This window comes from Oncorhynchus gorbuscha, linkage group LG06 (genome assembly GCF_021184085.1).
Source record: "Oncorhynchus gorbuscha isolate QuinsamMale2020 ecotype Even-year linkage group LG06, OgorEven_v1.0, whole genome shotgun sequence".
In the NCBI taxonomy this organism is placed as follows: domain Eukaryota; kingdom Metazoa; phylum Chordata; class Actinopteri; order Salmoniformes; family Salmonidae; genus Oncorhynchus; species Oncorhynchus gorbuscha.
Window position 1 is genome coordinate 26,846,088 of NC_060178.1, and position 26,144 is coordinate 26,872,231.

General features: G+C 41.9%; 2 protein-coding genes across 5 annotated transcripts in view; both read right to left on the minus strand.

Moving 5' to 3' along the window:
* Positions 1 to 363: 363 nt before the first annotated feature.
* LOC124037770 (doublesex- and mab-3-related transcription factor A2-like) lies at positions 364 to 6,647 on the minus strand. 3 transcript variants are annotated; one of them, XM_046352801.1, is made up of 3 exons: positions 5,084 to 6,647; positions 2,555 to 3,025; positions 364 to 2,214 (listed from the first exon to the last, which is right to left on the minus strand). In XM_046352801.1, exons 1-3 carry the CDS (start codon positions 5,106 to 5,108, stop codon positions 1,361 to 1,363), a joined length of 1,350 nt encoding a protein of 449 aa, XP_046208757.1. In that variant the 5' UTR covers positions 5,109 to 6,647; the 3' UTR covers positions 364 to 1,360. The 3 variants fall into 3 exon arrangements, with proteins under 3 accessions (XP_046208757.1, XP_046208758.1, XP_046208759.1); XM_046352802.1 differs by lacking the exon at positions 5,084 to 6,647 and adding an exon at positions 3,412 to 3,518; XM_046352803.1 differs by lacking the exon at positions 5,084 to 6,647 and adding an exon at positions 3,169 to 3,405.
* Positions 6,648 to 12,477: 5,830 nt separating this feature from the next.
* LOC124037771 (FAS-associated factor 1-like) overlaps positions 12,478 to 26,144 on the minus strand; it is a 95,042-nt gene continuing 81,375 nt past the window's right edge. For both annotated transcript variants that reach the window (XM_046352804.1, XM_046352805.1), the window contains exons 18-19: positions 25,358 to 25,573; positions 12,478 to 13,874 (exon numbers count right to left, since the gene is read on the minus strand). In XM_046352804.1, coding sequence (XP_046208760.1) covers positions 13,791 to 13,874; positions 25,358 to 25,573 — 300 coding nt within the window. In that variant the 3' untranslated portion in view covers positions 12,478 to 13,790. The remainder of the gene's footprint in view (positions 13,875 to 25,357; positions 25,574 to 26,144) is intronic.

The window sequence follows — 26,144 nt, forward strand, 5'->3', positions numbered from 1 at the left end:
ATTCCAAGTGTTGTGGACTTTTAATTCCTAAATGAATGTGTGCTCTGCCAGTTCCCTGTGTTTTTCCGTTTCCAAAGACTGAGTCTATAAATCTATACGATCATCATAAACGAATAAAGGCTAAATGGAGAATGACAATATTGTACTGATAAGACAAGACAATTTTCTGCACGATAAAAGTTAAGGCTACATATTCTTATAAGCACTATATAATTACTGCAAATAATAGGCTAATAACAATAGCCTAATATTAAGTGTGTGTGTGTGTGTGTGTGTGTGTGTGTGTGTGTGTGTGTGTGTGTGTGTGTGTGTAAATAAATGCAATATTAGTGCCTAGAAATAATTGGAAATCATTTTGTATAAAATAACATTTATTTCCAGCAATTCCACATGAGACGGTACAGCTTGTGACAGAAAAGCAATAGACTTTGCAGGACAAAAAAATGCAATTTCACAAAATAGAGAAGAACGGTTGTAGCTGATAAATGATGGGTCAAGTACACAGGTAAAGTCAACTGTAATATAATAATCTTATATAATCAAATTCAATATACACTGTACTGTTGGAGAAACAATTAAACTAAGTCAGAAAAGGAATGCCAATACATCAATAGTTTTACAATTAAGCTTCCGTTTTTAAATGTTCAACGTCAGTAATTTACACGTTATGGTAATAATTGAAGACACCCCACTTAAACGTGTTTTAAGCATGGATGTATGCTACTAAAAAATAGTGAGTAATAATTCGTTAGTAAGGTTGGATGTTTTCTTCCAGAAAAGAATTACTCGGAATGAAAAGGTAAAAGCAACAATTGCACCAGGATCATCAAACAACCCACTTTTATTTGAAAGTGAATTTGGGTTGCGAACACTTTTTCAATATCGAAACCCCACAATTTACAGGAATCATATCGAAGTTAGAATTTGTATCTTCTCCATATATGCACTCGATTATAATGCGACTGCATACATTATGGTGTGATGAATAGTTTGCCTGTCCGTTTTTCGGGAATTGCAACCCCTTTAAGTAATATTTTCAGACAAAATACTTTGACTAGATATTTTCAGGTTACACACTTGGCGGGGGATTTATAGCAATACATATGTATAAGGAATAATAGTCTATCTCTAAGAAAACAAAGTTATATATAAGTGACCTTGGTTTCCGATGCCATTTTGGGCAAGCAAACCGACTAAAAGCAAAGCATTATGTACAGCAGTGCAATAGCCAAACACGTTACTGATCTCTCCATAACATTCAACACTTGTGGCTACAAATACAGTGTCCCTCTCTGAATGTGTCCACTTAAATCATAGTCCCAACACGACTGAGTTCATGACACATTGTACATTCTCAGTCTCACGGTTTGTCTGTGTTGTTGTTGCCGAGGGGCCTGTACAGCCCATTGGTGTACCCCTGGTCCTTGTGCAAGAGTGTCCTGTCCCGTATGAGGTCACTGAATGCGTAGTCCATGGGCGGCCTGAAGCCCAGAGTTGGCATCAACCCCGTGGTGGAGTAGGGTGTCATGAAGGTGAGCCCTCTGCTGTGGGCCGAGTAGGCCAGACGTAAGGGGTTTAGTCCTAGATGAGTGCTCAGGGGGTAGGTGCTGGGATCAGCGCCAAAGTGTGGCGCGTTTGGCTGCAGTGGAGAGAAGGCGGAGCGGTTGCTCAGCGTCATGGCTCCCGGTAACATGGGCCTTGGAGTGGATGAGAGGGGAGGCTGTGCGCTCTGGAGTATGCGTTCTGCTGTCCACACCTGCTCGGGGGCCTTGGCTTGTCCACTGTTGTTGAGAATTTGCTCGATGGCCTGCACCACGTCTTTCCCGCAGCCTTGTAGAACCAATTCCAGAACACTGCGCTTGTGGCTGGGGAACACTCTGGTCAAGATGTCGATTGGGTTCATTTGCCTGGATGCGGCCGATGATGGGGAGGGTTCTTGATCATCTTTGTCGGTCTCCGAACCCGAGTCAGAACCTAGGGGGCTAATCGAACCCGGGGTGTCCTCTCCGTCTTTCAGAGCCTTGGAGACAGGAGAGCTGATGAACGACTCTCCGTCTCCATTCTCAGAGCCAGAGCCAGAGCCATGACGCGCGTCTGGGGAGGAGATTCCTGGTTCGCTGTCAGTGGAAACCGATTTTCCCAACATCTGCTGCTGGGTCACTGATGCCGACATTTGAGACTTCGGAAACAATTCATACTTCTGCATTCTTAAATCTGAAACAGATACATAAAAAACGAATCGATGAGATGTTGATGTCACTCAAATTAAAGAGGCGGCCTAATAGGCTACGTTTGATATTGTTACCATTACCAAGACTTTCACATTAACCTGACAGTTTGGTAAATTAAATGCCAATTTCTCCTCTTCACATCAGAACATTATTTCTCTATCAGGGTCCTTTACATTACTCTTCAAAGTTACCAAAAGCAAAGCACATGCTTATCCACAGGATTTACGCACAAAACAACCTTGACCAACCTTCCACCAATATTTAGGCCTATTCATGTTTATGAGCAGGCTAATCTGAGCAGGATAATCTATAAATCCACTCACCTGAGTTACTTTCGTTGTTGACAGAACCAAAGACCTCATAATTCTGACGAGGTGGTATGATGCCGTTGGCGGCCGCCAGAGCTAGCCCTTCTGCTGTCCCATACAGGAGCTGCAGCTCCCGGGCTTCGTTCTCCTCCTGAGCTTGTTGTCGACGGAGAGCCACTTGTGCCGCCATGACGCGCTGTCTCTCGGCGATTAGGGTGCATTTGGCGCACATACAGTCCTTCCAGCGGCAATAACGTTTATGGCCCTTCAGCGCAGATACCACGCCATGATTCCTGCAGCGGGCGCACTTCGGGGTGCGAGGATACTTCTCCGTTGTGCGATATAGCATCGGACCCCGCAGGAGGCTACTGGCCATGGAGACGGGGATGTTGACAGACCCTCCGGCTCCAGGGTGGACCTGAGATCCTGACGGCGCTGTGGAGAGCTCTGGTCTCAGATCCATGTCCTGTCGCTGACCAATATCTACTATCAATTGGAAAAAAGTAACGCGATGATGTATCGATGATTGTTCACAACAGCTGAATAGTTTTCAACATATCTGCACAACTTATTAAGTAATCTTCTACCGGTGTTTTCTGTCCATTGAAGAGAACAGAATGTAGCCTCACCTAAAGCTTCACCAAGATAAAGGACCTGTTTGTCAATTTACGCTAATGAGGTATAAAAACGTGCAACCTGTCAATACTTGATGATCTCTGCAACAATATATACAGAAATAGAACTTTAAACGTGTCATTTACGAGGAGAAATCCAAGAGACTTGCAGAAATGAGTGCTCTCCCCTGTTTAACTTAATTTCACCAAAATGAGCCGAGGTTGCTATACTCGCACCAGCGTGAGACACTAACTTACTCAACAGATTGCCACTAGATACAGATCCTCTCTCTCTCCATTGTTGCTCCTACGTTTTCATTAGACAAATTTGACAACAATGTGGCGCCTGTCATTGGCCAAACGGGGAAGGTGCAATCTGATTGGCTTGTCCCCTTTTCTACTGTGTCCACCAGAGTTCTTTCTCAAATAACAAGTGTTTAGAATCTGAATGGGATCCTGCAGAGCTAAAATACATTATTTTTTAACAAACTCGAATTTCAAAACAAATGGAACTAGATTTTCAATTAAGTCATATTTATTATGGGAAATATTATGGGAAAAGATTCCCAAGATCAAATGAAATGCACTTTTCTCAATAGAGACATTTTCAGGCAATAATTCAATAGGCCTAGGCTATCTGAAGTTTATCTATATTCATTTGCTTGATCAATTTTCATGATATTGTGCATCACGTGTCTTACGTGTATAAAAAGCCGTTATAGATCCTTCAATTTTATTTACACCTTTTTCGAGACAGACAATAATTAAAGTCTCACTGACGTCACTGCCCTTTTAATTCTGTCAAATCACAAGGTAAGTGACATTTACATATTGATTCAAATAGACTAGCCTATGCTATGCAATTGTTGGTAGAATGTTGAGCATGGAGTTGGAAAATAACGTCTTTATCATCTAAATAAAACCCAACTTTTTATAATAACAATAGAAACGTATTTGTTTTACAAAAGTGACGTAGTAAGTGTTTTCATTGTACAATGATAGGCCTAATCCAGATTATAACACTATTTTATTGCTACTCATGGACATGCATTATGCGATTCAGTTGAGGCAAGCCGGACCCTTAGCTACATCCATTTGCTACTTATTTTATGTAAAATAAATACAACAAAAACGTTAGTGCGGTTATATTTAGGAAAACAATATCTAGGCCTATAGAAACCATGTTGTCTAAAAGTATATCCCAAAGCAGTAAATACTCTTTATGTCCTCAGCAAGCAATGAACCAACATCATTTTCGTTTCATTTGAAAGTTTTTTTATTTGTATTAATATTATTTATAATAATAATAATAATAATATATATTTTTGTTTATACAATATTTAAATTCAAGCACATAGCTACCAAATACATTCAACATACATAAATCAAATGGAGAAAAAACGATTAACCCTTTCTGAGTTCATAGGCTAAACAAATCCTTTTTACAACGAGCTCGAAATTTGAAGACCGCATTGTTTTAAATTGGTGTATATGCCTACCCTCTATTTTCCTGCAATCAAGCTGATTTCTATTTGCTATTAGTCGTAGATGTTGATAAGAAAAGTGTGTTGATTGTTTCATTCATATGATATTACTATTTTTAGATTGAATCATTTAAAACGACACGGACAATCCGATAATCAATCAATCGTTGTTTACACAAATTAAGTGATAATGATAATGCAATAACTTTATTACGATTATTATGATTATAATGATTACTATTATCACACATTTTCGGAGACTTTATTTAAAAAAAGTTGCAATAATTGAACATGACTAATGAATTCCAATTTAGCCTATATGAACTCATTATTCAACTTTTATTAGTGTGCATTGAACTGTTTACATTTTTCTCACAAAATATCAAGATTTCTAATTTGTAGGCTACTTTTGGACGACCAGTTTGCAGGTGATATAGCATACTAACTTGTTGGAGGTTGCTGACCATGCATGGATACCCGGTGATGATGTTGCAGCCGTCCGATGTCACTCCAGGCTGAACTTGGGATCCTGATCGTGCCTGTGGATCCATGCTCTCGTTGACCAATGCCTACAATCACATTTTTAAATGATGTAGGTATGGTTGATACATTGGACAAAACTTCGCAATTCTCACCAACCAGGCCATTTTAACTTTGTACAAACTATTTATTGAAATAAGGAGGAATAGGCTATATCTAACGATAGGGATCGATTAAATAATGTACATATTTAAAGGACTTATATGAAATGTTCATTCGAGTGCATCAATTCAATAACTTTATTTAGTGGACTCCAATAACTATGTTCAATGGCACAAGACTGATAAACTAAGGTAAATAGCACTACCAAGAACGTGAAATGTAGGACTATGCAAAGGCAATCATGTTTTCTTCTGAACTATGGCTTGTGGATCATGCAATGTTGAGTGTTATGTTTTATTGGCACCAACTTCTGTAATTTCACAGTAATATTCATTGACTGCAGAAAACCAAACATTGCATCCCCCCCTCTCTGGGAACATTTAGCAATAACCCTCATAATATACAAATACAGACCGGCTAAACATTTCACCTGCCCACGTGGGACACTGCATTCAATGTATTATAACGAATGTGGGTTTATATTTACAGAACAGGGCTGCGAAACACAACAACAAACTAAAACATCATAACCTGTACTTCTGTAACCCTGAGCACCTTTCCACATTTAGGATAGGGCTTTTCTGGTCGCCTCGACTAGGGGTGCATGTTGCACTCCGTCCGCGCGCTGCGTTTCCAGCACGCGGACCTGCCGCTCTTCTCATTGTTTACCTATGAACCACAGTAAGCAAATGCCATCTGTTTCCCCCGCCGCTGTCATCTGCACCTTTAATTACCTAATAGAGACGACATTAAACTATATATTTTTGACATTCAAACTAATTATCTCGGCAGCAATCTCACACGCATGAAAACTTCATTACAATAAATCACGGGGTGGCGTAGCCCAATATATAAACATTGAGATGGAGTTGATGTCACCTATGGTCAATGTTGAACAAAGTTTGTTGATTAATAGATTGAGGATAAAGCTCAACATCCTAAAAAACGCAGGCACAACAAATTACCTATTTGGAGGCATTAATCTAACAAGAATTAGGCATTTAGGCGACTAGCCGACAAACATGGACAATTCTTTTGGTCGGAAATATAAATAAGTTGGAAAAATAACAGCTTTAATAAAGTGAGTTAATATGGTAGTTTATAAAAATATAATTCATGCCTGGATAGGCCTACCATGAAACATTATCAGTGTTCTCTCATGGTTTCCAATTAAATGCCCCAGCGCAATTAAAACGTGACTGTGGGCACTTAAGAAATTCAACATTCTTTGAACAGTTCATTAGGCCTATGCTTCAAAAACCCATGAGAGGCTTTCATTTCTTTAAGAAAGGCTACAGATGACTGGGTTTTTACACCATTTTAGGCAGTCACAAAGGGAGTGCTTGACCCAACATATGTAGCAGCATGTTTCTGCTGCCGCAGCACCCTGGTGAGGTATTTGAGCGACCTCTTTCGTTGCTGCTGCCCTGCCTGAGCACGGCTGGACACGGATTGCCTCCCGGGGTCTCCCGATGAAATCGCATAGTCTATTAACAGAGACAGAGGTTAGAGTAGCAGTTATACAAGGTGTAAGAGGCACAGGGTTTGGGAAAACCAGTTCGTATTTACACGCTTCATCTACTCACCAAGTGCTCATTACGCTGTTAACCTCTAGTTCACACGAGGCTCTGGCAATGATGATGGAGTTCAAGCGAATTGGTTGCATTTCCTTGAAGACATTGTAGTTCGCAACCTTGAAATAACTCCAGAAAAAAAACGTTATATTTATTACTGTAAGGTAAAGCTATATTGCCCACAAATGTATATTCCCTGAAATAGTTTGGCTATATCAAACCTTACAGGCTACCCCAGTAAAAAACGATTAGGTCGATTTTGATATCCAAAACTTGGAAGATGAGGATAGTCTAGTTTACCCATAACTCACGGACTACTCTTGAAAACAATGAGGCCAATAGGCTCAATGGAAGATACCGACATTGCTGTATTTCTCCGAGAATATGTGGAAGGTCGCAGTTCCTCAACAAACACTTGAGCCTGAAAGTCCTTCTCTCCCACTCTTGACTGATGGAACAACACGCATTTCTAAACCCCGACACCGCATATGAATTTTTAAGGTCTCTTTGCCAAACCTTTTCCCCACCTCTCAGTGCATGCATCACGCACACATGCATGTACCTTTCCCCCAAAGCCCGGCCGTTTCTTCTGTCCTCAAGGCAGGTTGGCAGTGCTTGTCATGACTCACTTTAAATAGAGTTGGCTACAATTATTCAGGAGATTAATTTGATATGTTTCATACGTATGTAGTAGGCTACAATAATGACAACAGTGTGCATATAAGAATGTCAATAAAAGTAATCAAGCTATTAATATACAGCTATTCCACACGTTCAATTGTAAAATGTTTAACACAGTTTTAGAGTACCTAAATGTGTGTGTGTGTGTGTGTGTGTGTTGGGTACGCACAGCCAATTAAAATGCAAACGCTATCCTTCCACATCTGCCTCCTTTGCAAACGAATGGCACAGAAAAGAAGGTAGCCTATGAATGGTCGTTCATTGAGATCACAGATGGAGTATGGGTTTTTGCTCGAAATTTGAGAAACACCATTGTCCCCAATCAAAACTCAATGTGTTCTGCTACAATGGTCTGGGCTTTGAGCTCTGCCGCTTCAATTGGCCTTGTTTTTTAAACTTGAAATGTTCAGTACAAAGACTGGCCTCCTAAATGTCACAACCGCGTCGGTTCCAAGTGTGGCTGTCCTCAAGACCTTGTTCAAAAAGAAAAAGAACACAATTCTGAAGCAATAATTACTCTGCTTTACTTCGCACGCCACTACTCCCATTCAAACCCCTTTAGCCCTGTTTAATGCTTTATTCGAGGGCATGATAATCCAAATGCCACAGGTTGAAGTTTTTTTTCTTTCGCGTTTAACAAAAAAAATAGCATATAAATGGATGTGGGAATCGTTAAATAAATTAATGTTCCATGTCGTTGCAATTATAGCCTGTTGAATTGTAGCCTTTTAATCAAACCTAACGTTTAGCCGGATGTTATGACTTTATGACCCATAATAACACCATAACAAGTCAATTAAGAGTTCATTTGAGTTTAATCTATTACCAATTTACTACAATTACAAAAATGCGAACATCACCTATAGGCCTGGTGGTGAGTGGGCTTTGATCATTATTATTGCCTTATCGTTTATTACAAGAGCGGAAATTATTGACGAGAATTCACAATTGTCAGAATTTCAGCTCTTGTAATAAGCTGAAAGGCTATATTAGACCACACAACGTTTCTCATGATGCCAATTTACACGAGGGAAACAAAAACAGATTGTCTCCTGTTGTATGCGCCTATATAGTTTATTTTAAAATGCAGCATGGTTGGTTATTCGTGCAGTCAGAAATACGCTATATTAAAATCACGCTCTACATAACACCTTTCACTATCTCATGGTTTTAGTGATGGATAAAAATAACTAAAAACATTATAATCGCAAAAGCTACCACTAAGTCTTAGTATAGGACATGGCATCATTTATGCGTACCCTGTGGTTTACGGAGACGGAGGCTGTAATTATTATATTCTATACAAATTAAAACGTCCTAAAAACGGAACATATTGATGAAGGCTACAGTCCAAACTAGGCTACATGAAAACAATATGTAAATAATAATAATAATAATTTTATGTTAAACGTAGGAAATTGTAGTTGTGCCTATGTTTGTAATTGCATTCGAAATAGTCTGTTGTCCAAAATAGTTCAACTTCCCTGTTTAATTTACCTAAAAGGACAACACTTCATAAAAACGCTTTCATTCATATTATTTTCATAGCCTATTGGCCTGCATACGCTTAATGGTGTCATCAAGAGGTAAATAAAATAATTTAATTCAATTTGAAGTAAATAAAAGGCAACTGATACATTTGTTTATATAAGTTCTCTTAATTTCAATAGAAAAACAGACTTGAATTTTATTGCTAGGGGCTCTTGATTTAATCATATCTTTGAGTGTTTAATGGTCCAATATATAGTATGCATGTAGTTCTATAGGCATTCACTGCATATAAAATAAATATGTAGGTCACTGATTTGTGTTCTACCTAGCTACTTTTCTTATAGTATATATAATATATTTTTGTTGATTTTTCACAACTATTAGCATTTCCATAAGTTTGAATATCACCACCTTTATACTTTCATGAGCCAAAAGCTAAATTGACTTAAATGAATATAACTTTATGGCATTATGGGTGGGGTATTAGACAAATGACAGGATCATCATAAGGCTGTTAAACCGTAGTAATCATACATCTTCTGATGCTATGCTGCGATTCTGACACCTCCTCCATCTCCCTTACTCACTTTCCATCACACACACACCACACACACACACACACACACACACTCTCTCGCTCTCTCTTATTGAAGAAGAAACCCAGAGAGAAATGAGCCCCCTTTTGTGCCCAACAGTTTAAGCTGCATAGATTGTTTCTTTGGCGCTCATTGAGTGCCAACATCTCTGAGAAAGTAAACGTTGAGTGACCCTCCAGGTTAGTTTAGTCTGGGATCCCTCCATCGCTGGGTGAGTGGATTTAAAATGCTGGATGCTGTGGGATCACATCTTACTTCAAAGGAGAGATCACTTGCATCAGGAATTCTGTTCCCTCACTAGGGGCCAACATTCTTGACCCTGGAAGACTGGTTAAACATTATTGAACGCTTCCCTTTTGTTCGGGAATAATAAAGTCAGCACCTGATGTTGCCACCAGTGAATCTGTGCCACAGGAAGCCAGAGAATAAGTCCATTGTCACACAGCCACATTCTCAAAATGTGAGTTTTAACAGCGGTGGCTTTACTTAAAGATGAGGCTGAGTGACGGCCAGCATCTTTGAATGTCTCAATCACCGTGTCTTAAAGGTTGTCCCTCAGTTAACTGCTAAATTATGCTTGAGAACAGATGTCCTGGGGACTATAATGGCACCTAAAAACTTAGACCTTTACAGACAAATAATTTAGTGAAGTGGTTTTCATTAACCACGTACACATCAATACATTAACCAACCAATCCTCTGAAATAAAAATCTTTAACAGAACATATTGCAAGTCTAGCAGTAAAAAAAAAAAAAATCAGGTGACAAGTTTGATCAAGTTGAGAAAAATAATATCCAATAGGCATTTCCGACTGCATCATCATCATTAGTTGCAGCTGTACAAAAGAGATGCCCAAGTGCATTAGTGAACCATTCAATGATTGAAACTGTAATATCACACATCAGAGGAGTTGCACAATCCACATAGTTCCCTGGGGAAGGACTGACAAGAACTATGCACTTCTCTTGCTTATGTGAACCCAGCTCATGTTCAATGAAATCCTTACCGTCCAGTGAACTCTCCTCTACCTTAAGCTCTGTTGAGGATTCCATACTTTTACAACCATGATGGCACTCTGGGTTAAAATAAGTAACTCTGTAAACTGGACATGCCCACTTCTGACATTGCAGCAAACTCCTTTAATTCAAAATCTACATTTGACCTTTTTTCCACAAGTCAAGAATTGTGGGACCTTAAAACTTCCCTCGTGCATTCCCAATTTACCTGTGGCAGTTATTAGTATTGCCAGGGTATCAGGAAGTCACCAAAATGTCACAAATCAAGAGAACAAATAGAGTGGATAATGTACCAGTGATTAATAACCTTAGAAATCTGCAGCCACATCCTGTACATGGCAGACCCTGTTCAGACTCCGCTGTGAAGTGAACTGGTCACTCCTAGTACTCACCATCAGTTTCTGAAACATTGGAAATAGTAATGACTAGCTAAATCACTTGAATCCGTTTACATATGTAGAATCTTAATTTGAGCCAGTTTGCTACAGCGGGAAAATCATCCTGCAGCAACAGAAAATGTGAATTAAGTGGATCATCATTTAATAACATTTTTTTTGTAGAGGTTGAAACATTTTTCGTAAGGGAAAATCAAGTCCGAAATTTTAAAGTGGAAATTACAAACTTCGGAAGCATAAACCTAAAATACACTACACAATTTAAAGTACTCCTGCAACAGGGTGATCAAATTAAGGTCCTACACCTTTTTCTATGTATAAACCTGGATAATTCAAATGAGGGCTAGAATGCTGTGTGTCTCTTTTGAGCAGTAAGTTACTGACAGGGTGTCAGATCAGGTTGTGAAGAGGACCAACTGACGCATGCTCAGCTCGGTCTCACCAGGCACACACACAGCAGCCTGGGGAAGTCTGACTGAATGAACACATTAAACATTCAAATTCCTTGCGTGAGAACCAAGAATGTGGTGGGAATGTTGCAAAGGGCTGAATTTGCCTTCAGGATAGAGAGATTATTTTCCCTCCAAGGGTCAGATGCACACAATATGCCAAGAAGATTAAGATTTTCTGGACTTTCATATTTCAAAATGACCCACTGCACATTCTCCTGTTCTGAAACCCACTGCACATTCTCCTGTTCTGAAACCCACTGCACATTCTCCTGTTCTGAAACCCACGGCACATTCTCCTGTTCTGAAACCCACTGCACATTCTCCTGTTCTGAAACCCACTGCACATTCTCCTGTTCTGAAACCCACTGCACATTCTCCTGTTCTGAAACCCACTGCACATTCTCCTGTTCTGAAACCCACTGCACATTCTCCTGTTCTGAAACCCACTGCACATTCTCCTGTTCTGAAATCCACTGCACATTCTCCTGTTCTGAAACCCACTGCATGAGGTCCTGTTCCACCTTAATGACTGACCCTCCACCCAAATGAGAAAAAAAAGAATGCCAGAAATAACACCAAATCTATTCTGGTCATTTCATTAGAGGCATGTATTGAGAGTACTAATCCTGATTCCTGAAACCTGCATCTTTTGATAAAAGTTCTCAGTGAAAAATGAGGGCTCTACTGTTGGGCCCACTGTGCCGGCTTAAACTTTGGCTTTTACTGTCAAAAATAACTCCCTTGCAGATGGAGAGATAAGCCTATAAGCTCATTGCTGAACTGAGAAAATTAGCCTTTGTGGCAGATAATACCAGATGCCTGGAAAATATTGCTGTAAAACAAGACAACGAGGCAAATAACTTTCCCCAGGAAAAGCAAACTAGTATTTACCATTTTAGTGGAAATGATAATGTAGTCTTATCCCCTGCCTGGTTTTTACACAGGAAGCTCACCATGTTCGCTAATTGAGTACAGCATGCAGACGTACACAGTCCAGTCAAACACAAAAACTCTTATTCATATATCTTTCAGGCAGGGACAGCCTACTGGCCAAATAGACAAATGGCATAAATAATATAACAGCTTTAATATGGAATAGAAAGTTTGCTGATGACTCAATGACAGAAACCCTGAAATCATAATGGGCGCGTTCCACAGCTAAGGTGAGGCGACGCAACAACCAATGGTTGCATGCCACGTCATCGTCGACTGACAGATTGCTACAACATGTGGTTAGCTGACACTTAAAATATCTATCCAGGTGTGTTAGACCTGTCATGTGTCAGCAACATCTAAGCATAGGAACATGCCCAATGGTAAAAACAAAGGCGCAAAATAAATGTAATACTATAAATAATGTGCCAAGTGAAATGTACAAAATTAATAGCCTATCCTGCTCCTCAAAATGTTCCCTGTCAAATCTGTATTAAGATAAATTAGAAGAAAAAAAACAATTAAGGCCTCAAGAATAATATAAAATGTCAACCGACGTGTGTGTCTGTGTGCATTTCAAGAGAGTGCTGGCTCAGACAGATGCATGTTCATATATATTTTATATAATGTATATCAAACTAAAACAGCATCAAACTTAAAAAGGATCAAGAAAAATAAAGGAGGAACAGTTGGTTGTGGAGCCTTTTGAAATTAAAACCAGGCTGGTCGGAGCAGAGCAGGAGGGTTGCAGATCAGGAACATTGAGCCTCTTTGGCTGCTTGTGATGGTCGGGTTGGATGGGGGCAGGGGGGGTCCGTCACTGGCTGGGTGCATGGAGGTGCATGGGGGTGGAGGGAGCAAAGAGGGTACAAGCCAAATGCAGAGGTGGAGATGAGATAGTCCAGCGTTCTCCAGGAAATGTCTCTTTGCTTTTTTTTGTTTACTTTATTGAAACACCACGTCTAAAATAGCAGCCGTACTGTAGCGGGAAGTCCTTGTCCGTGATGCTGTTCTTCTACTCAAAAGTCAATTTTTAATATCCTTGATCATACTGTAAGAGTGTGGGCAGAGAAAACCATGACACTGCAATTAAGTGAGGGGCGAAAGAGTTTGGCTGTGTGCTTGTGGTTGCTTCTCTGTACATACGTGTACACTAGGCAATCATGTATGATGCACAGGCCGAGAGCAGAGACCCTTACGTGTGGGTTTTGTGGGGGTGTTTGTGTCTAAGTAGTGTACTGTATGTTGTGTATTGTGTGTTTAAGAGTTCACATCTGTGTGAGAGGGTGGTCGGTCTCTGTAGACCCACTGGGACCATGCTAGAGCTCTTCACTACTCTTCCAGCCAGTCCCACCACCACAGCCAGGCAGTCCTACTCTTTAGCTTCCAGGAACAGGGTCTCCTGAGGGAAAAGCTTGGCCTCCAGTAAAGACGAGGCTGGGTCTAGCTGGGTGATCTGCAGAGGAGAGAGAACGAATCGAAAACCATGAGACTAGTTCATTCACACAGGTTACATGACACAGTCATTACAAGTCTTTGTTTATTCCTTTAAACTGTGTGCCAGGACCCAGTGGCCATGGGCGAAGTGGGTTACGAGTTATGAGAATACATCTATAAATGCACCATTTCTTTAATTGGGTCGTTGGAAGATGGTAACCGAAGTTTAAAAATCCCTTGTTTACATGAAAAGTATTCAGTTATAATGTGCTGATAAAAACAGTACAAATGATCAACTACTCCAATTCTTAGCATTTATGTCCTTGAACACTTCTTTCTATGTACCTTTGGGATATGTCCACAAAAGTCAATGTCCCAATGTACGCCATATGCAAAGAGATGTACTCTGCGTGAACTAAGTCTCTTCCATCATGTAGACAAACTGGGACTGAGGCAACAATCTGATCATTTCTGTTGCAGTGGCCAGCATTTCCAAGAGAGATTGATCATTTCTGTTTTTCTAAGGCTTCCATCCAAACTAAACTGCTGTGGTTTCTACACATCCCTGCATTGAACGATGTGTTACGACCATAAAACGAACCACCTTCCCTACTGAGTGAATGAACAAACACAAAGAAGGTAGACGGTAATATTAGTGACACATAGTATGTATCAGTGACACACATTGTGTGTGTCAGTGACACACATAGTGTGTATCAGTGACACACATTGTGTGTATCAATAAGCACAAAAATGATTCAAATCCAAGTTGAGCGCACTAGCAGAGCAAGACCGTAATGATGCATTGCCACCCATAATACAACTAATTTCGTTAGGTTACCCGTGTGTCAACATGGTTATGTTGTTTAACATGAGGCGACCCTGCCTCCTAGCTTATGAGGGTTAATCACTGGGGGTCTCCCGTTACATAGGCCCGTCGTCCTCGTCCCCACACCTGGGGCCTCTGTCTACTGTGACGTGGGGGCCAGGCCAGGGCTTATCTGCTGCTTGTGGTTAGACCTCCTATTATGATCACTGGGGTGGTAATTAACTAGCAGGCCTCAGACAACCAGCGCAGTAAGGTCAGAGTTCACCTCACACTGATTAGCCCATCCTCACGAAGACAGATTAGGTGGAGAAACACAGCTAGGTAATGTAATGGCTGAGGGACCTTTGAGGAGGCTGAAACATGAGTGCTGAAACCAAGTCAAAACTCCCACCTCTCCTCTCACTGTGGAGTCAGAGTTGGCTGTGTAACGATCCTGACAGATGTGTCTCTCAATCACCGCTCTGGCTGGGGGTGTAATCCATGTAGTTGGAAATTGTCTCAACCGGTTCTCCATTGAAGTAAGATGTATTGTGACTTTTGCTGCCAACAGGCTGATCCTACTCCCTGATAGAACATCTCACGCTCCTCTTTTCTACCACACAGATATGGTAATAAACCCATTGTCCCCTCAATGAGTAATCTTCCCTAATGAGTCATATTTCCAATGATCATTGAGACATCCAAAACCTAACCTTCAATAGAGCTAGATAAAGTACATCATTTCAAAGCTATGATGCCAGGAGTTCAAAGAAGAGCAAGAATTCATCAGCAAACACTGCTATTCCCAGATGAACAGGGAAATGTCACACCAATGGAGGCTCTTTGTCTTCATCTCCTCATACTAATTTCTTCTGTCATCTGGGCTCTCCGCTCCCCAGTATGACCTGAGGGTGTAAGGCAGCACAGGGAGGGGGTGCCACAGCAACCTACACAACACACCGCAGCGAGGGCAAAGCAAGATGGCGTGCCGCTAACAGCTTACACCCTAACGGGTGAACGCCTTTCTCCCCACCTTTTGCTCAGTATTTCACAAATGCCAGCTATGCAAATGAACCTGACAGGCGTGTTATGACACCACAGCATCAGGTATGAGTAAATGAGGGTTTAGGAAGGATCAGGTGCGGCTGTGTGTGTTGGGGGGGGGGGAGCATCTGACTCTAAAAAGAAAGTAGAGAAACAAGATGCCACACTGACACAGGAGACAAGCGCTATTGCTGATTGTTTACATTGTTATCCAATTAACAGACCACAAGCATTGAGGCATCCGTCAACAAACAAAGCTGTTGTTTTCCACTCTGCGTCGCGATACCAGCTCCACATTTTCACTGTCTGGCTCGGCCTGGACTCGATGAATTCTCTTCTCCCCTGACTGACACATACGGCAGCGCATGACACACAAACATATGCATTCAAACATTATTCATGACACGGCTAACAAAACAATCTTATCAAGAACAGCTCTATGGTAAAGGCAATGCACAAGCATATGTTAGCATATGTTAGCATAGTAGATAAACCAACTAGGTGTACGACACACATCAACATGAAAGTCCAGCACAGGTTCGTGAAGGGTCATTGTAAGAGCGTTTTGAAGATTCCGGTTAAATCCGGAGCAGTAGTGTGTTCTCCAGTGCTTGATGCTGTTGACAGTGGATGATCCTTTAACCCTATCACACGCACTCATCCTGACAGGCCTCACACAGTGGCCAAACAAATACTGAGCAGAGCGAGATGCCAACTTGCTTGATAGATCCACTACTACTGTAAATGTTGTACATTTGTATGAAGTATACATGCAAGGCTCTCTTGAACAAGAGGCCTTGGTCTCAAATGTTATTTCCCTGCGAAAAAAAAAAGGTTCCATTTATTTTTATTTTTAACTCCTGTCAAAATCGTCTAATCCCACTGAAAATGTCATCTAAAACGTTTATTTAGGTCTTATGGTTAAAAAAAAACGAAATAAGCATCACTCATGTACACAACTTATTCAAGTTACACAAGGACTACAGAGGTTTCAGTGTGAACATCAATATATGGGTTGTATAAAGAAAATAACGCACAAGATTAACTTCATTCCTACCATCGAACAGAGCTTCCACCCTCCCGCTGCAAGTATATGTTTGAGGGATTACATTTCTAGATTTTATTTGAGATCGTGTTGTATCTCAACTTCCAATCTCTAGTGAAGGGCTATTAGGAACATTTTGGCATATTTATATGCGTTAGAGTCAATCTGCTCTTACATCTCAGGAAATAATTTATTAACTCCATGTTATTGTCTTAAGTTAAACATGAGGAAATCATAAGACTGAACATAATTAACACTTGAAGTTCAAATAAATATTGAAAATCACTTCATTAGTATGAATGAAACATTTGATAACTTGAGTGAAAAGATTTTAAAAAACACCCGTCTCAAGATGTCCGTTTCCAACATAATTAAACATGCAGCTGAAATAACGCATTTTTAATTAAGCCATTTGGGTTCTATGTCAATTAAAACCAAATAGCTTGTCTGTTTTAAAGTTGTGTTGTCAAGTGTTTATTCGGCCAATTACAAAAGCAGTGGGAGACCATTATGTGCTTCCAGGAACGATGGCAACACGTAGAGCCAGGGGCGTGAACAGCCACTTCAAAGAGGGCCGCCGTGCGGCCTGGAGGAGGGAGGGACGGAGGGGGGAGGACCAGAGGGTGAAAGGGGGGACTACCGTTACCTAGGGGAACAGGCCTTGAGCTATTAACTTCTCTTGAAGAGGAAGCACTCTGCTCTCACAAGCGCTATATGCTGCATAGAGCAGAGCCAACACAAACACAGTTCAGAAAGCGTGAGACTGAGTACAGTATGCATGTACAGCACTGTGAGGCAGAGGTGTGATAAGTCGGTCAGAGAGCTACTGGAATCAGAGCAACTCCTACATGGAGCTTTGGAGCTATACTCCACATAGTCATATAGGTGCGAGAGGATATTGTGGAAATATTTTTGGGTTAAGAGTATGAATTTTGGGAATATATCAATAAACTGCCAATTTCTTCCTGTGCACTGCACTGTTTCAGACTTGAAATGAACCAAGTGGTGCAGCTTTGATGTCCATTTCAGTTGGACACGAGGATCATTTCATTGCACGGTTTATTTTTTCCTCAGTCTGAGTTTTGTCGAAGTCATCCTACACATTGGCACTGTTCATTATTTTATTTTCTTGGAACATCAATTTGGGTAAGGTAAAACCTGGCACAAAGTACAGCATCACAACGTGAAGAAAAATATAAAACCTGGCACAAAGTACAGCATCACAACGTGAAGAAAAATATAAAACCTGGCACAAAGTACAGCATCACAACGTGAAGAAAAATATAAAGTGTAGACAATGTTTTGGTGTCTAAAACCTGTTGGGTATACTGAGCTAGGTTAACTCATGACTGGAAAAATGTACAGCTGCGTTTAAACATGCAGCCCAATTCTGATCTTTTTTTCCACCAATTGGTCTTTTGATCACATCAGATCTTTTCACATCAAATATTTTTCAGAGCTGATCTGATTGGTGAACAGACCAATTAGTGAAAAAAAAATATCAGAATTGGGGTGCCTGTGTAAACGCAGCCAGCCTAAGTATCTGGACCACATACTGGTGCTGGAGTGTGAAGAGAAATGTTGAAGCCAAGACCAAAAATGAAACTTCCCCAATAACAAACAAGCAGCCAAAGAAACCAAGGTATGAAGTCAGCAACGCATTTCTCTTTCTTTCGGTTTAATCATCGTGCACTAAATTGATTTCTTATTGCTGGCAATTATCTTGCCATGCATGGGGAGTAAGGAGAGATGAAGTTTAAACATTTGTGGTGCATTACAAATGCAATAGTGGTACATCCACTAATCCGAGCAGAGCAACAGTGGGAGCGTCTGGAGGAGATTGAGGCTCATTTTAATTAGAGAGGAGAGCTGGAAGATTAGACAAACTGGGAACAGTGTTCTGATGCACAAACATACACTGGCACATTCTGCTAGGCTGTCTCCCAAATTACACCATATTTCCTATGTAGTGCCCTACTTTTGACCAGGGCCAATAGGGCTCTAGTCAAAAGTAGTGCATGATATAGAGAACAGGATGCCATTTGGGACACAAAATAAACTATACTTTCTTCTCCTCTGCCTCACATCTACTGGAATTTCACTGGAGATTAAGACACATTTTTATCTTGGTCTAATACTATTGTTTACTTTCTCTTTGGTTTTAATTCTGAAGACAAAACTGTGAATCCTTAGATTTTAAAGTGTGCCTAAGTTGTGAATAAGGCATATACAGTGCCTTCGGAAAGTATTCAGACCCCTTGACTTCATCCACATTCTGTTACGTTACAGCCTCCTAAAATTGATTAAATAGTTTATTTTCCACCTCAATCTACAAACAACACTACAAAGTGACAAAGTGAAAAGTTTAGTTGGGTGTGCAAATGTATAAAAAACAAAAAAAAACAGCTTCTTTACATAAGCATTCAGACCCTTTGCTATGAGACTCGAAATTGAGTTCAGGTATATCCTGTTAACCATCGATTATCCTTGAGATGTTTCTAAAACTGGATTGGAATCCACCTGTGGACTTGGAAAGGCATACACCTGTCTATTAAAAAAGGTCCCACAGTTGCCAGCGCATGTCATAGCAAAAACCAAGCCATGAGGTCAAAGGAATTGTCCGTAGAGCGCCGAGACAGGATTGTGTCGAGGCACAGATCTGGGGAAGGGTACCAAAAACACAGTAGCCTCCAAGAACTCGATGGTAAATCTGACAGCAGTTGAGTTCCTCTGTACGATGGGAGAACCTTCCAGAAGGACAACCATCTCTGCAGCACTCATCCAATCACGCCTTTATGGTCGAGTGGCCAGACGGAAGCCACTCCTCAGTGAAAGGGACAAGACACCTAAAGACTCTTAGACCATGAGAAACAAGATGATCTGCTCTGATGAAAGCAAGATTGAACTCTTTGGCCTGAATGCCAAGCGTCATGTCTGGAGGAAACCTGGCACCATCCCTACGGTGAAGCATGGTGGTGGCAGTATCAGGCTGTGGGGATGTTTTTCAGCGGCAGGGAATGGGCGACTAGTCAGGATTGAGGAAAAGATGAACGGAGCAAAGTACAGAGAGATCCTTGATGAAAACCTGCTCCAGAGCACTTAGGACCTCAGATTGGGGCAAAGGTTCACCTTCCAACAGGACAACGACCTTAAGCACACAGTCAAGACAACGCAGGAGTGGCTTTGGGACAAGTCTCTGAATGTCCTTGAGTGGCCGAGGCAGAGCCCGGACTTGAAACAGATCGATCATCTCTAGAGAGATCTGAACATAGCTGTGCAGCGACGCACCCCATCCAACCTGACAGAGCTTGAGAGGATTTGCAGAGAAGAAGAAGACTCGAGGCTGTAGTCGCGGCTAAAGGTGCTTCAACAAAGTACTGAGTAAATGGTCTGAATACTTTTGTAAGTGATATTTCCATTTGGTATTTTTAATAAATTGGCCACAATTTCTAAAACCTGTTTTTGCTTTGTCAATACGAGGCATTGGGTGGAGATCGATGGGGGACGACGACAATTGAATCCATTTTAGATTAAGGCTGTAACGTCAAGAAGTCTGAATATTTTCAGAATGCACTAGGCACTACATAACCAAAAGTATGTGGACACCTGCTCGTCGAACATCTCATTCCAAATTCATTGGCAATAATATGGAGTTGGTCCCCCATTTGCTGAGTGCAGTGTCCACTCTTCTGGAAAGGCTTTCCACTAGATGTTGGAACATTGCTGCAAGAGTATAAGTGAAGGCGGGCACTGCTGTTGGGGTTAAGATTTCCCTTCACTGGAACTAAGGAGTATGAACCATGAAACACAGCCCCAGACCATTATTCCTCCTCCAGCAAACTTTACAGTCAGCATGCAGAAGCAGGTAGCGTTCTCCAGGAATCCGCCAAACGCAGATTCGTCCGTTGGATTGCCAGATGGTGAAGCGTGATTCATCACTTCCACTGCTCCAGAGTTCAAAGGTGGCGAGCTTTACACCACTCCAGCCAACACTTCGCATTGAGATCTTTGGCTTGTGTGCGGCTGCTCGGGCATGTAAACCCATTTCATGAAGCTCCCGGCAAACAGTTATTGTGCTGGCGTGCTTCCAGAGGCAGTTTGGAACTCGGGAGTGTTGCAAACCGAGGACAGACGATTTTTTACGCACAACAGCATTCGGCAGGCCTGTTGTGCGGGTTTGTGCGACCTACAACTTCGCGTCTGAGCCATTGTTGCTCCTAGACATTTCCACGTCACAATAACAGCACTTACAGTTGACCAGGGCAGCTCTAGCAGGACAGAAATTGGACGAACTGACCTGTTGAAAAGGTGGCATCCTATGACGGTGCCACGTTGAAAGTCACTGAGCTCTTCAGAAAGGCCATTCTACTGCAAATGTTTGTCTATGGAGATTGCATGGCTGCGTGCTCAATGTCATACATCACTAAGCAACGGTTGTGGCTGAAATGGCTAAATACACTATTTTAAAGGGGTAGTACCCGCCAAACAACAGTGGCAATTTCTCACATGGACAAGAATTTCTCAGAACAAGAATAGACTGACGATTTTCATAAGAAAGTTCTTTGATTCTAGCCATTTTGAGCCTGTAAAAAAAATATATATATACACATACATACATATACATATATACACACACACTGCTCAAAAAAATAGTGAACACTAAAATAACACATCCTAGATCTGAATGAATGAAATATTCTTATGAAATACTTTTTTCTTTACATAGTTGAATGTGCTGACAACAAAATCACACAAAAATTATCAATGGAAATCAAATCTATCAACCCATGGAGGTCTGGATTTGGAGTCACACTCAAAATTAAAGTGGAAAACCACACTACAGGCTGATCCAACTGATGTAATGTCCTTAAAACAAGTCAAAATGAGGCTCACGTGCCTGTATGACCTCCCTACAACGCCTGGGCATGCTCCTGATGAGGTGGCGGATGGTCTCCTGAGGGATCTCCTCCCAAACCTGGACTAAAGCATCCGCCAACTCCTGGACAGTCTGTGGTGCAACGTGACGTTGGTGGATGGAGCGAGACATGATGTCCCAGATGTGCTCAATTGGATTCAGGTCTGGGGAACGGGCGGGCCAGTCCATAGCATCAATGCCTTCCTCTTGGAGGAACTGCTGACACACTCCAGCCACATGAGGTCTAGCATTGTCTTGCAGTAGGAGGAACCCGGGGCCAACCGCACCAGCATATGGTCTCACAAGGGGTCTGAGGATCTCATCTCGGTACCTAATGGCAGTTAGGCTACCTATGGCGAGCACATGGAGGGCTGTGCGGCCCCCCAAAGAAATGCCACCCCACACCATGACTGACCCACCGCCAAACCGGTCATGCTGGAGGATGTTGCAGGCAGCAGAACGTCCTCCACGGCGTCTCCAGACTCTGTCACGTCTGTCACGTGCTCAGTGTGAACCTGCTTTCATCTGTGAAGAGCACAGGGCGCCAGTGGCGAATTTGCCAATCTTGGTGTTCTCTGGCAAATGCCAAACGTCCTGCACGGTGTTGGGCTGTAAGCACAACCCCCACCTGTGGACGTCGGGCCCTCATACCACCCTCATGGAGTCTGTTTCTGACCGTTTGAGCAGACACATGCACATTTGTGGCCTGCTGGAGGTAATTTGCAGCGCTCTGGCAGTGCTCCTCCTGCTCCTCCTTGCACAAAGGCGGAGGTAGCGGTCCTGCTGCTGGGTTGTTGCCCTCCTACGGCCTCCTCCACGTCTCCTGATGTACTGGCCTGTCTCCTGGTAGCGCCTCCATGCTCTGGACACTACGCTGACAGACACAGCAAACCTTCTCGCCACAGCTCGCATTGATGTGCCATCCCGGATGAGCTGCACTACCTGAGCCACTTGTGTGGGTTGTAGACTCCGTCTCATGCTACCACTAGAGTGAAAGCACCGCCAGCATTCAAAAGTGACCAAAACATCAGCCAGGAAGCATAGGAACTGAGAAGTGGTCTGCAGTCATCACCTGCAGAACCACTCCTTTATTGGGGGTGTCTTGCTAATTGCCTATAATTTCCACCTGTTGTCTACTCCATTTGCACAACAGCATGTGACATTTATTGTCAATCAGTGTTGCTTCCTAAGTGGACAGTTTGATTTCACAGAAGTGTGATTGACTTGGAGTTACATTGTGTTGTTTAAGCATTCCCTTTATTTTTTTGAGCAGTGTATGTATATATATATTTCTCTAAACATTAAGAACTGCAACCCAAAAGGAGTTGCAACCCCTTTTGCTCTCAGAAAAGGCCTTAATTTGTCGGGGTATGGACTCTACAAGGTGTCGAAAGCGTTCCACGGGGATGCTGGCCCCTGTTGACACCAATTATTCCCACAGTTGTGTCAAGTTGGCTGGATGTCCACATACTTTTTTGTATATTTTACAGGCTCAAAATAGCTAGAATCAAAGAACTTTCTTCTGAAACTTGTCAGTCTATTCTTGTTCTGAGAAATTCTTGTCCATGTGAGAAATTGCCACTGGTGTTTTGAGGGTACTATTTAATGAAGCTGCCAGTGGAGGACTTGTGAGGTGTCTGTTTCTCAAACTAGACACTAATGTAGTTGTCCTCTGGGTCAGCTGTGCACTGGGGCTTCCCACTCCTTTTTCTATTCTGGTTAGAGGCAGTTTGCTCTGTTCTGTAAAGGGAGTAGTACACAGCATTGTAAGAGATCTTTAGACACTTGGCAATTTCACACATAGAATAGCCTTCATATCTCGGAACAATAATAGCCTGATGAGTTTCAGAAGAAAGTTCTTTGTTTCTGGCCATTTTGAGCCTGTAATCGAACCCACAAATGCTGATACTCCAGATACTCAACTTGTCTAAAGAAGGACTGTTTTTATTGCTTCTTTAATCAGCACAACAGCTTTCAGATGTGCTAACATAATTGCAAAAGGGTTTTCTACTTATCAATTATCCTTTTAAAATTATAAACTTGGATTAGCTAACAACGTGCCATTGGAACATAGGAGTGATGGTCGCTGATAATGGGCCTCTGTACACCAATGTAGATATTCCATTTAAAAATAATCAGCCATTTACGACATTAACACTGTATTTCTGATCAATTTCATGTTATTTTATTGGCTTTTCTTTCAAAAACAAGGACATTTCTAAGTGACTCCAAACTTTTGAACGGTAGTGTGTTTATATATATTCTAAACATTAGGAACACCTTCCTAATATTGAGTTGCAACCCCTTTTGCTCTCAGAAAAAGCAAAAGCGTTCCACAGGGATGCTGGCCCATGTTGACACCAATTATTCCCACAGTTGTGTCAAGTTAGCTGGATGTCCTTTTGTTGGGGGACCATTCTTGATACACACAGGAAACTGTTGAGCATGAAAAACCCAGTAGCTTTGCAGTTCTTGACACAAACCGGTGCGTCTGGAACCTAACTACCATACCCTGTGTTCAAAGGCACTTAAATATTTTGTCTTACCCATTCACCCTCTGAATGGCACACATACACAATCCATGTCTCAATTATCTCAAGGCTTAAAATACTTCTTTAACCTGTCCCCTACCCTTCATCTACATTGATTGAAGTGGATTTAACAAGTGACATCAATAAGGGATCAAAGCTTTCACCTGGTCAGTTTATGTAATGGAAAGAGCAGGTGCCCTTAATGTTTCGTACACTCAGTGTATGTGCCTGTACATTTTTTATGTGTATATTGTGTGTGTGTGTGTGTGTGTGTGTGTGTGTGTGTGTGTGTGTGTGTGTGTGTGTGTGTGTGTGTGTGTGTGTGTGTGTGTGTGTGTGTGTGTGTGTGTGTGTGTGTGTGTGTGTGTGTGTGAGTGTTAGGGAGAGAAAAGTGTTTGTACTCCCATGTTCCCTACAGACCAGGATGGCAGGGTGTCTGGGCAGGCCCACACACACACACAAATGGAAATCCTATTTGGTTTCCACCACTCCAATTAAGCAGGTAGTTAAAACTGTGCTCATTAGCTACCTGCTACAGCACAGAGCAGAGCGTGGGCACCAGCTCTAATTACTTGAAGAACTCCGGTCGGTGCTGCGCCGTACACCATGGCTGAGGAGAATACTGCTGACTGTATTGTATCCTAAGTAGCCAGTGCTCTTTTGTGCTTGTGCACTGGCTCCTAATTAATATTCACCAAATTAGAAATGCACTTGTGGATAGAAGCAAAAACACACTTGTGTGTGGACGCATGCACACTCATGAAAAACACACTTCTCATTAGCCCACCATGGCTTTTAATTCTACAGCAATCCTCTAACTATCTGAACAGTCACACTCTCTGGGCACTGGGGATAGAGATGAGCAACAAACTCGAGCCACTTGCTGGGATGAGCCAATTATTACTGTGGATTTCTCCTGCAGAGATGTTACACTACAATCAGGACCACTGAGCATTCTGCTGAGTTGATGATGACAGCTCAGTACCTGTAGTTAGGGAGCTGCAGGCACTGAGCAAAGAAAGCTAAACATAGAGTTAAATGTTAGTCATTATAGACCATGGTTCTATCTTGTTATAAAGCCTCTACATTGATGTGTGTGCATGAGCTGTGTTTGTGTGTGTGAGCTGTGTTTACTGCAGTGTTTGAAGGCTGTACTCACGTTTCTGCGGGGGAAGGTGGTGAGCAGTTTGAAGTCCTCCCAGGGGTATCCCTTGGAGGCCACAAAGTCAAAGAGGACCTGCAGCTTGGTGCTGCCCAGGAAGCGCCGCACCAGGAACTCTCCACTGGGGGTTCGGATACGCAGCTTGCTAATTGGCTCTCCTCCTTCCTCCGCAGGCTCTGGCGGCAGGGCGTGCTCCAATGAGAGGCGGATGGCCTGGACAAAGGGGAGGGACAAAGAGTTAGGTACCGGAAGGCCGTGATTATTCACAGTTGGACAATATGACTTATCATTTGTAGGTGTGATTTATTTGCTTACAATACACCTACTTAAATGTTAAGATATAAATAATGGGTTGATTTTGTAACCGTTTAATAAATTGTGGTAGAAATGGGCACTCAAACTACAATTTACGAGACAACATATGGATTCAGAGTAATTTATAAAGCACCGAATCCTCTGACCTGTTCTTCCAAAACACGTAGGCTAGTCTTTGCCTCACCTCCATTAAGACATACAGTACAACGCTGACTCGTGTCGAGGTAGATTAGATCGCGGCACAGAACAAAAAGGCTAGCCTCATCAACAGCAGAGAAATTAATCAGGTCTCCAGTGTCACAGAGCAGGACCTGTGGCTTTCGCGGGCCCTTTCCCTCCAGCTTGTTGTTCCTGTTTTGACAGTGGGTAGCATATGCTGTGACAACACACGGCAGCTTTATTTACCAACCATAATGCAATTATATTTCATAAAAGTGTACAACAGTAGTTCATTAGCAGCTCCAAGCAT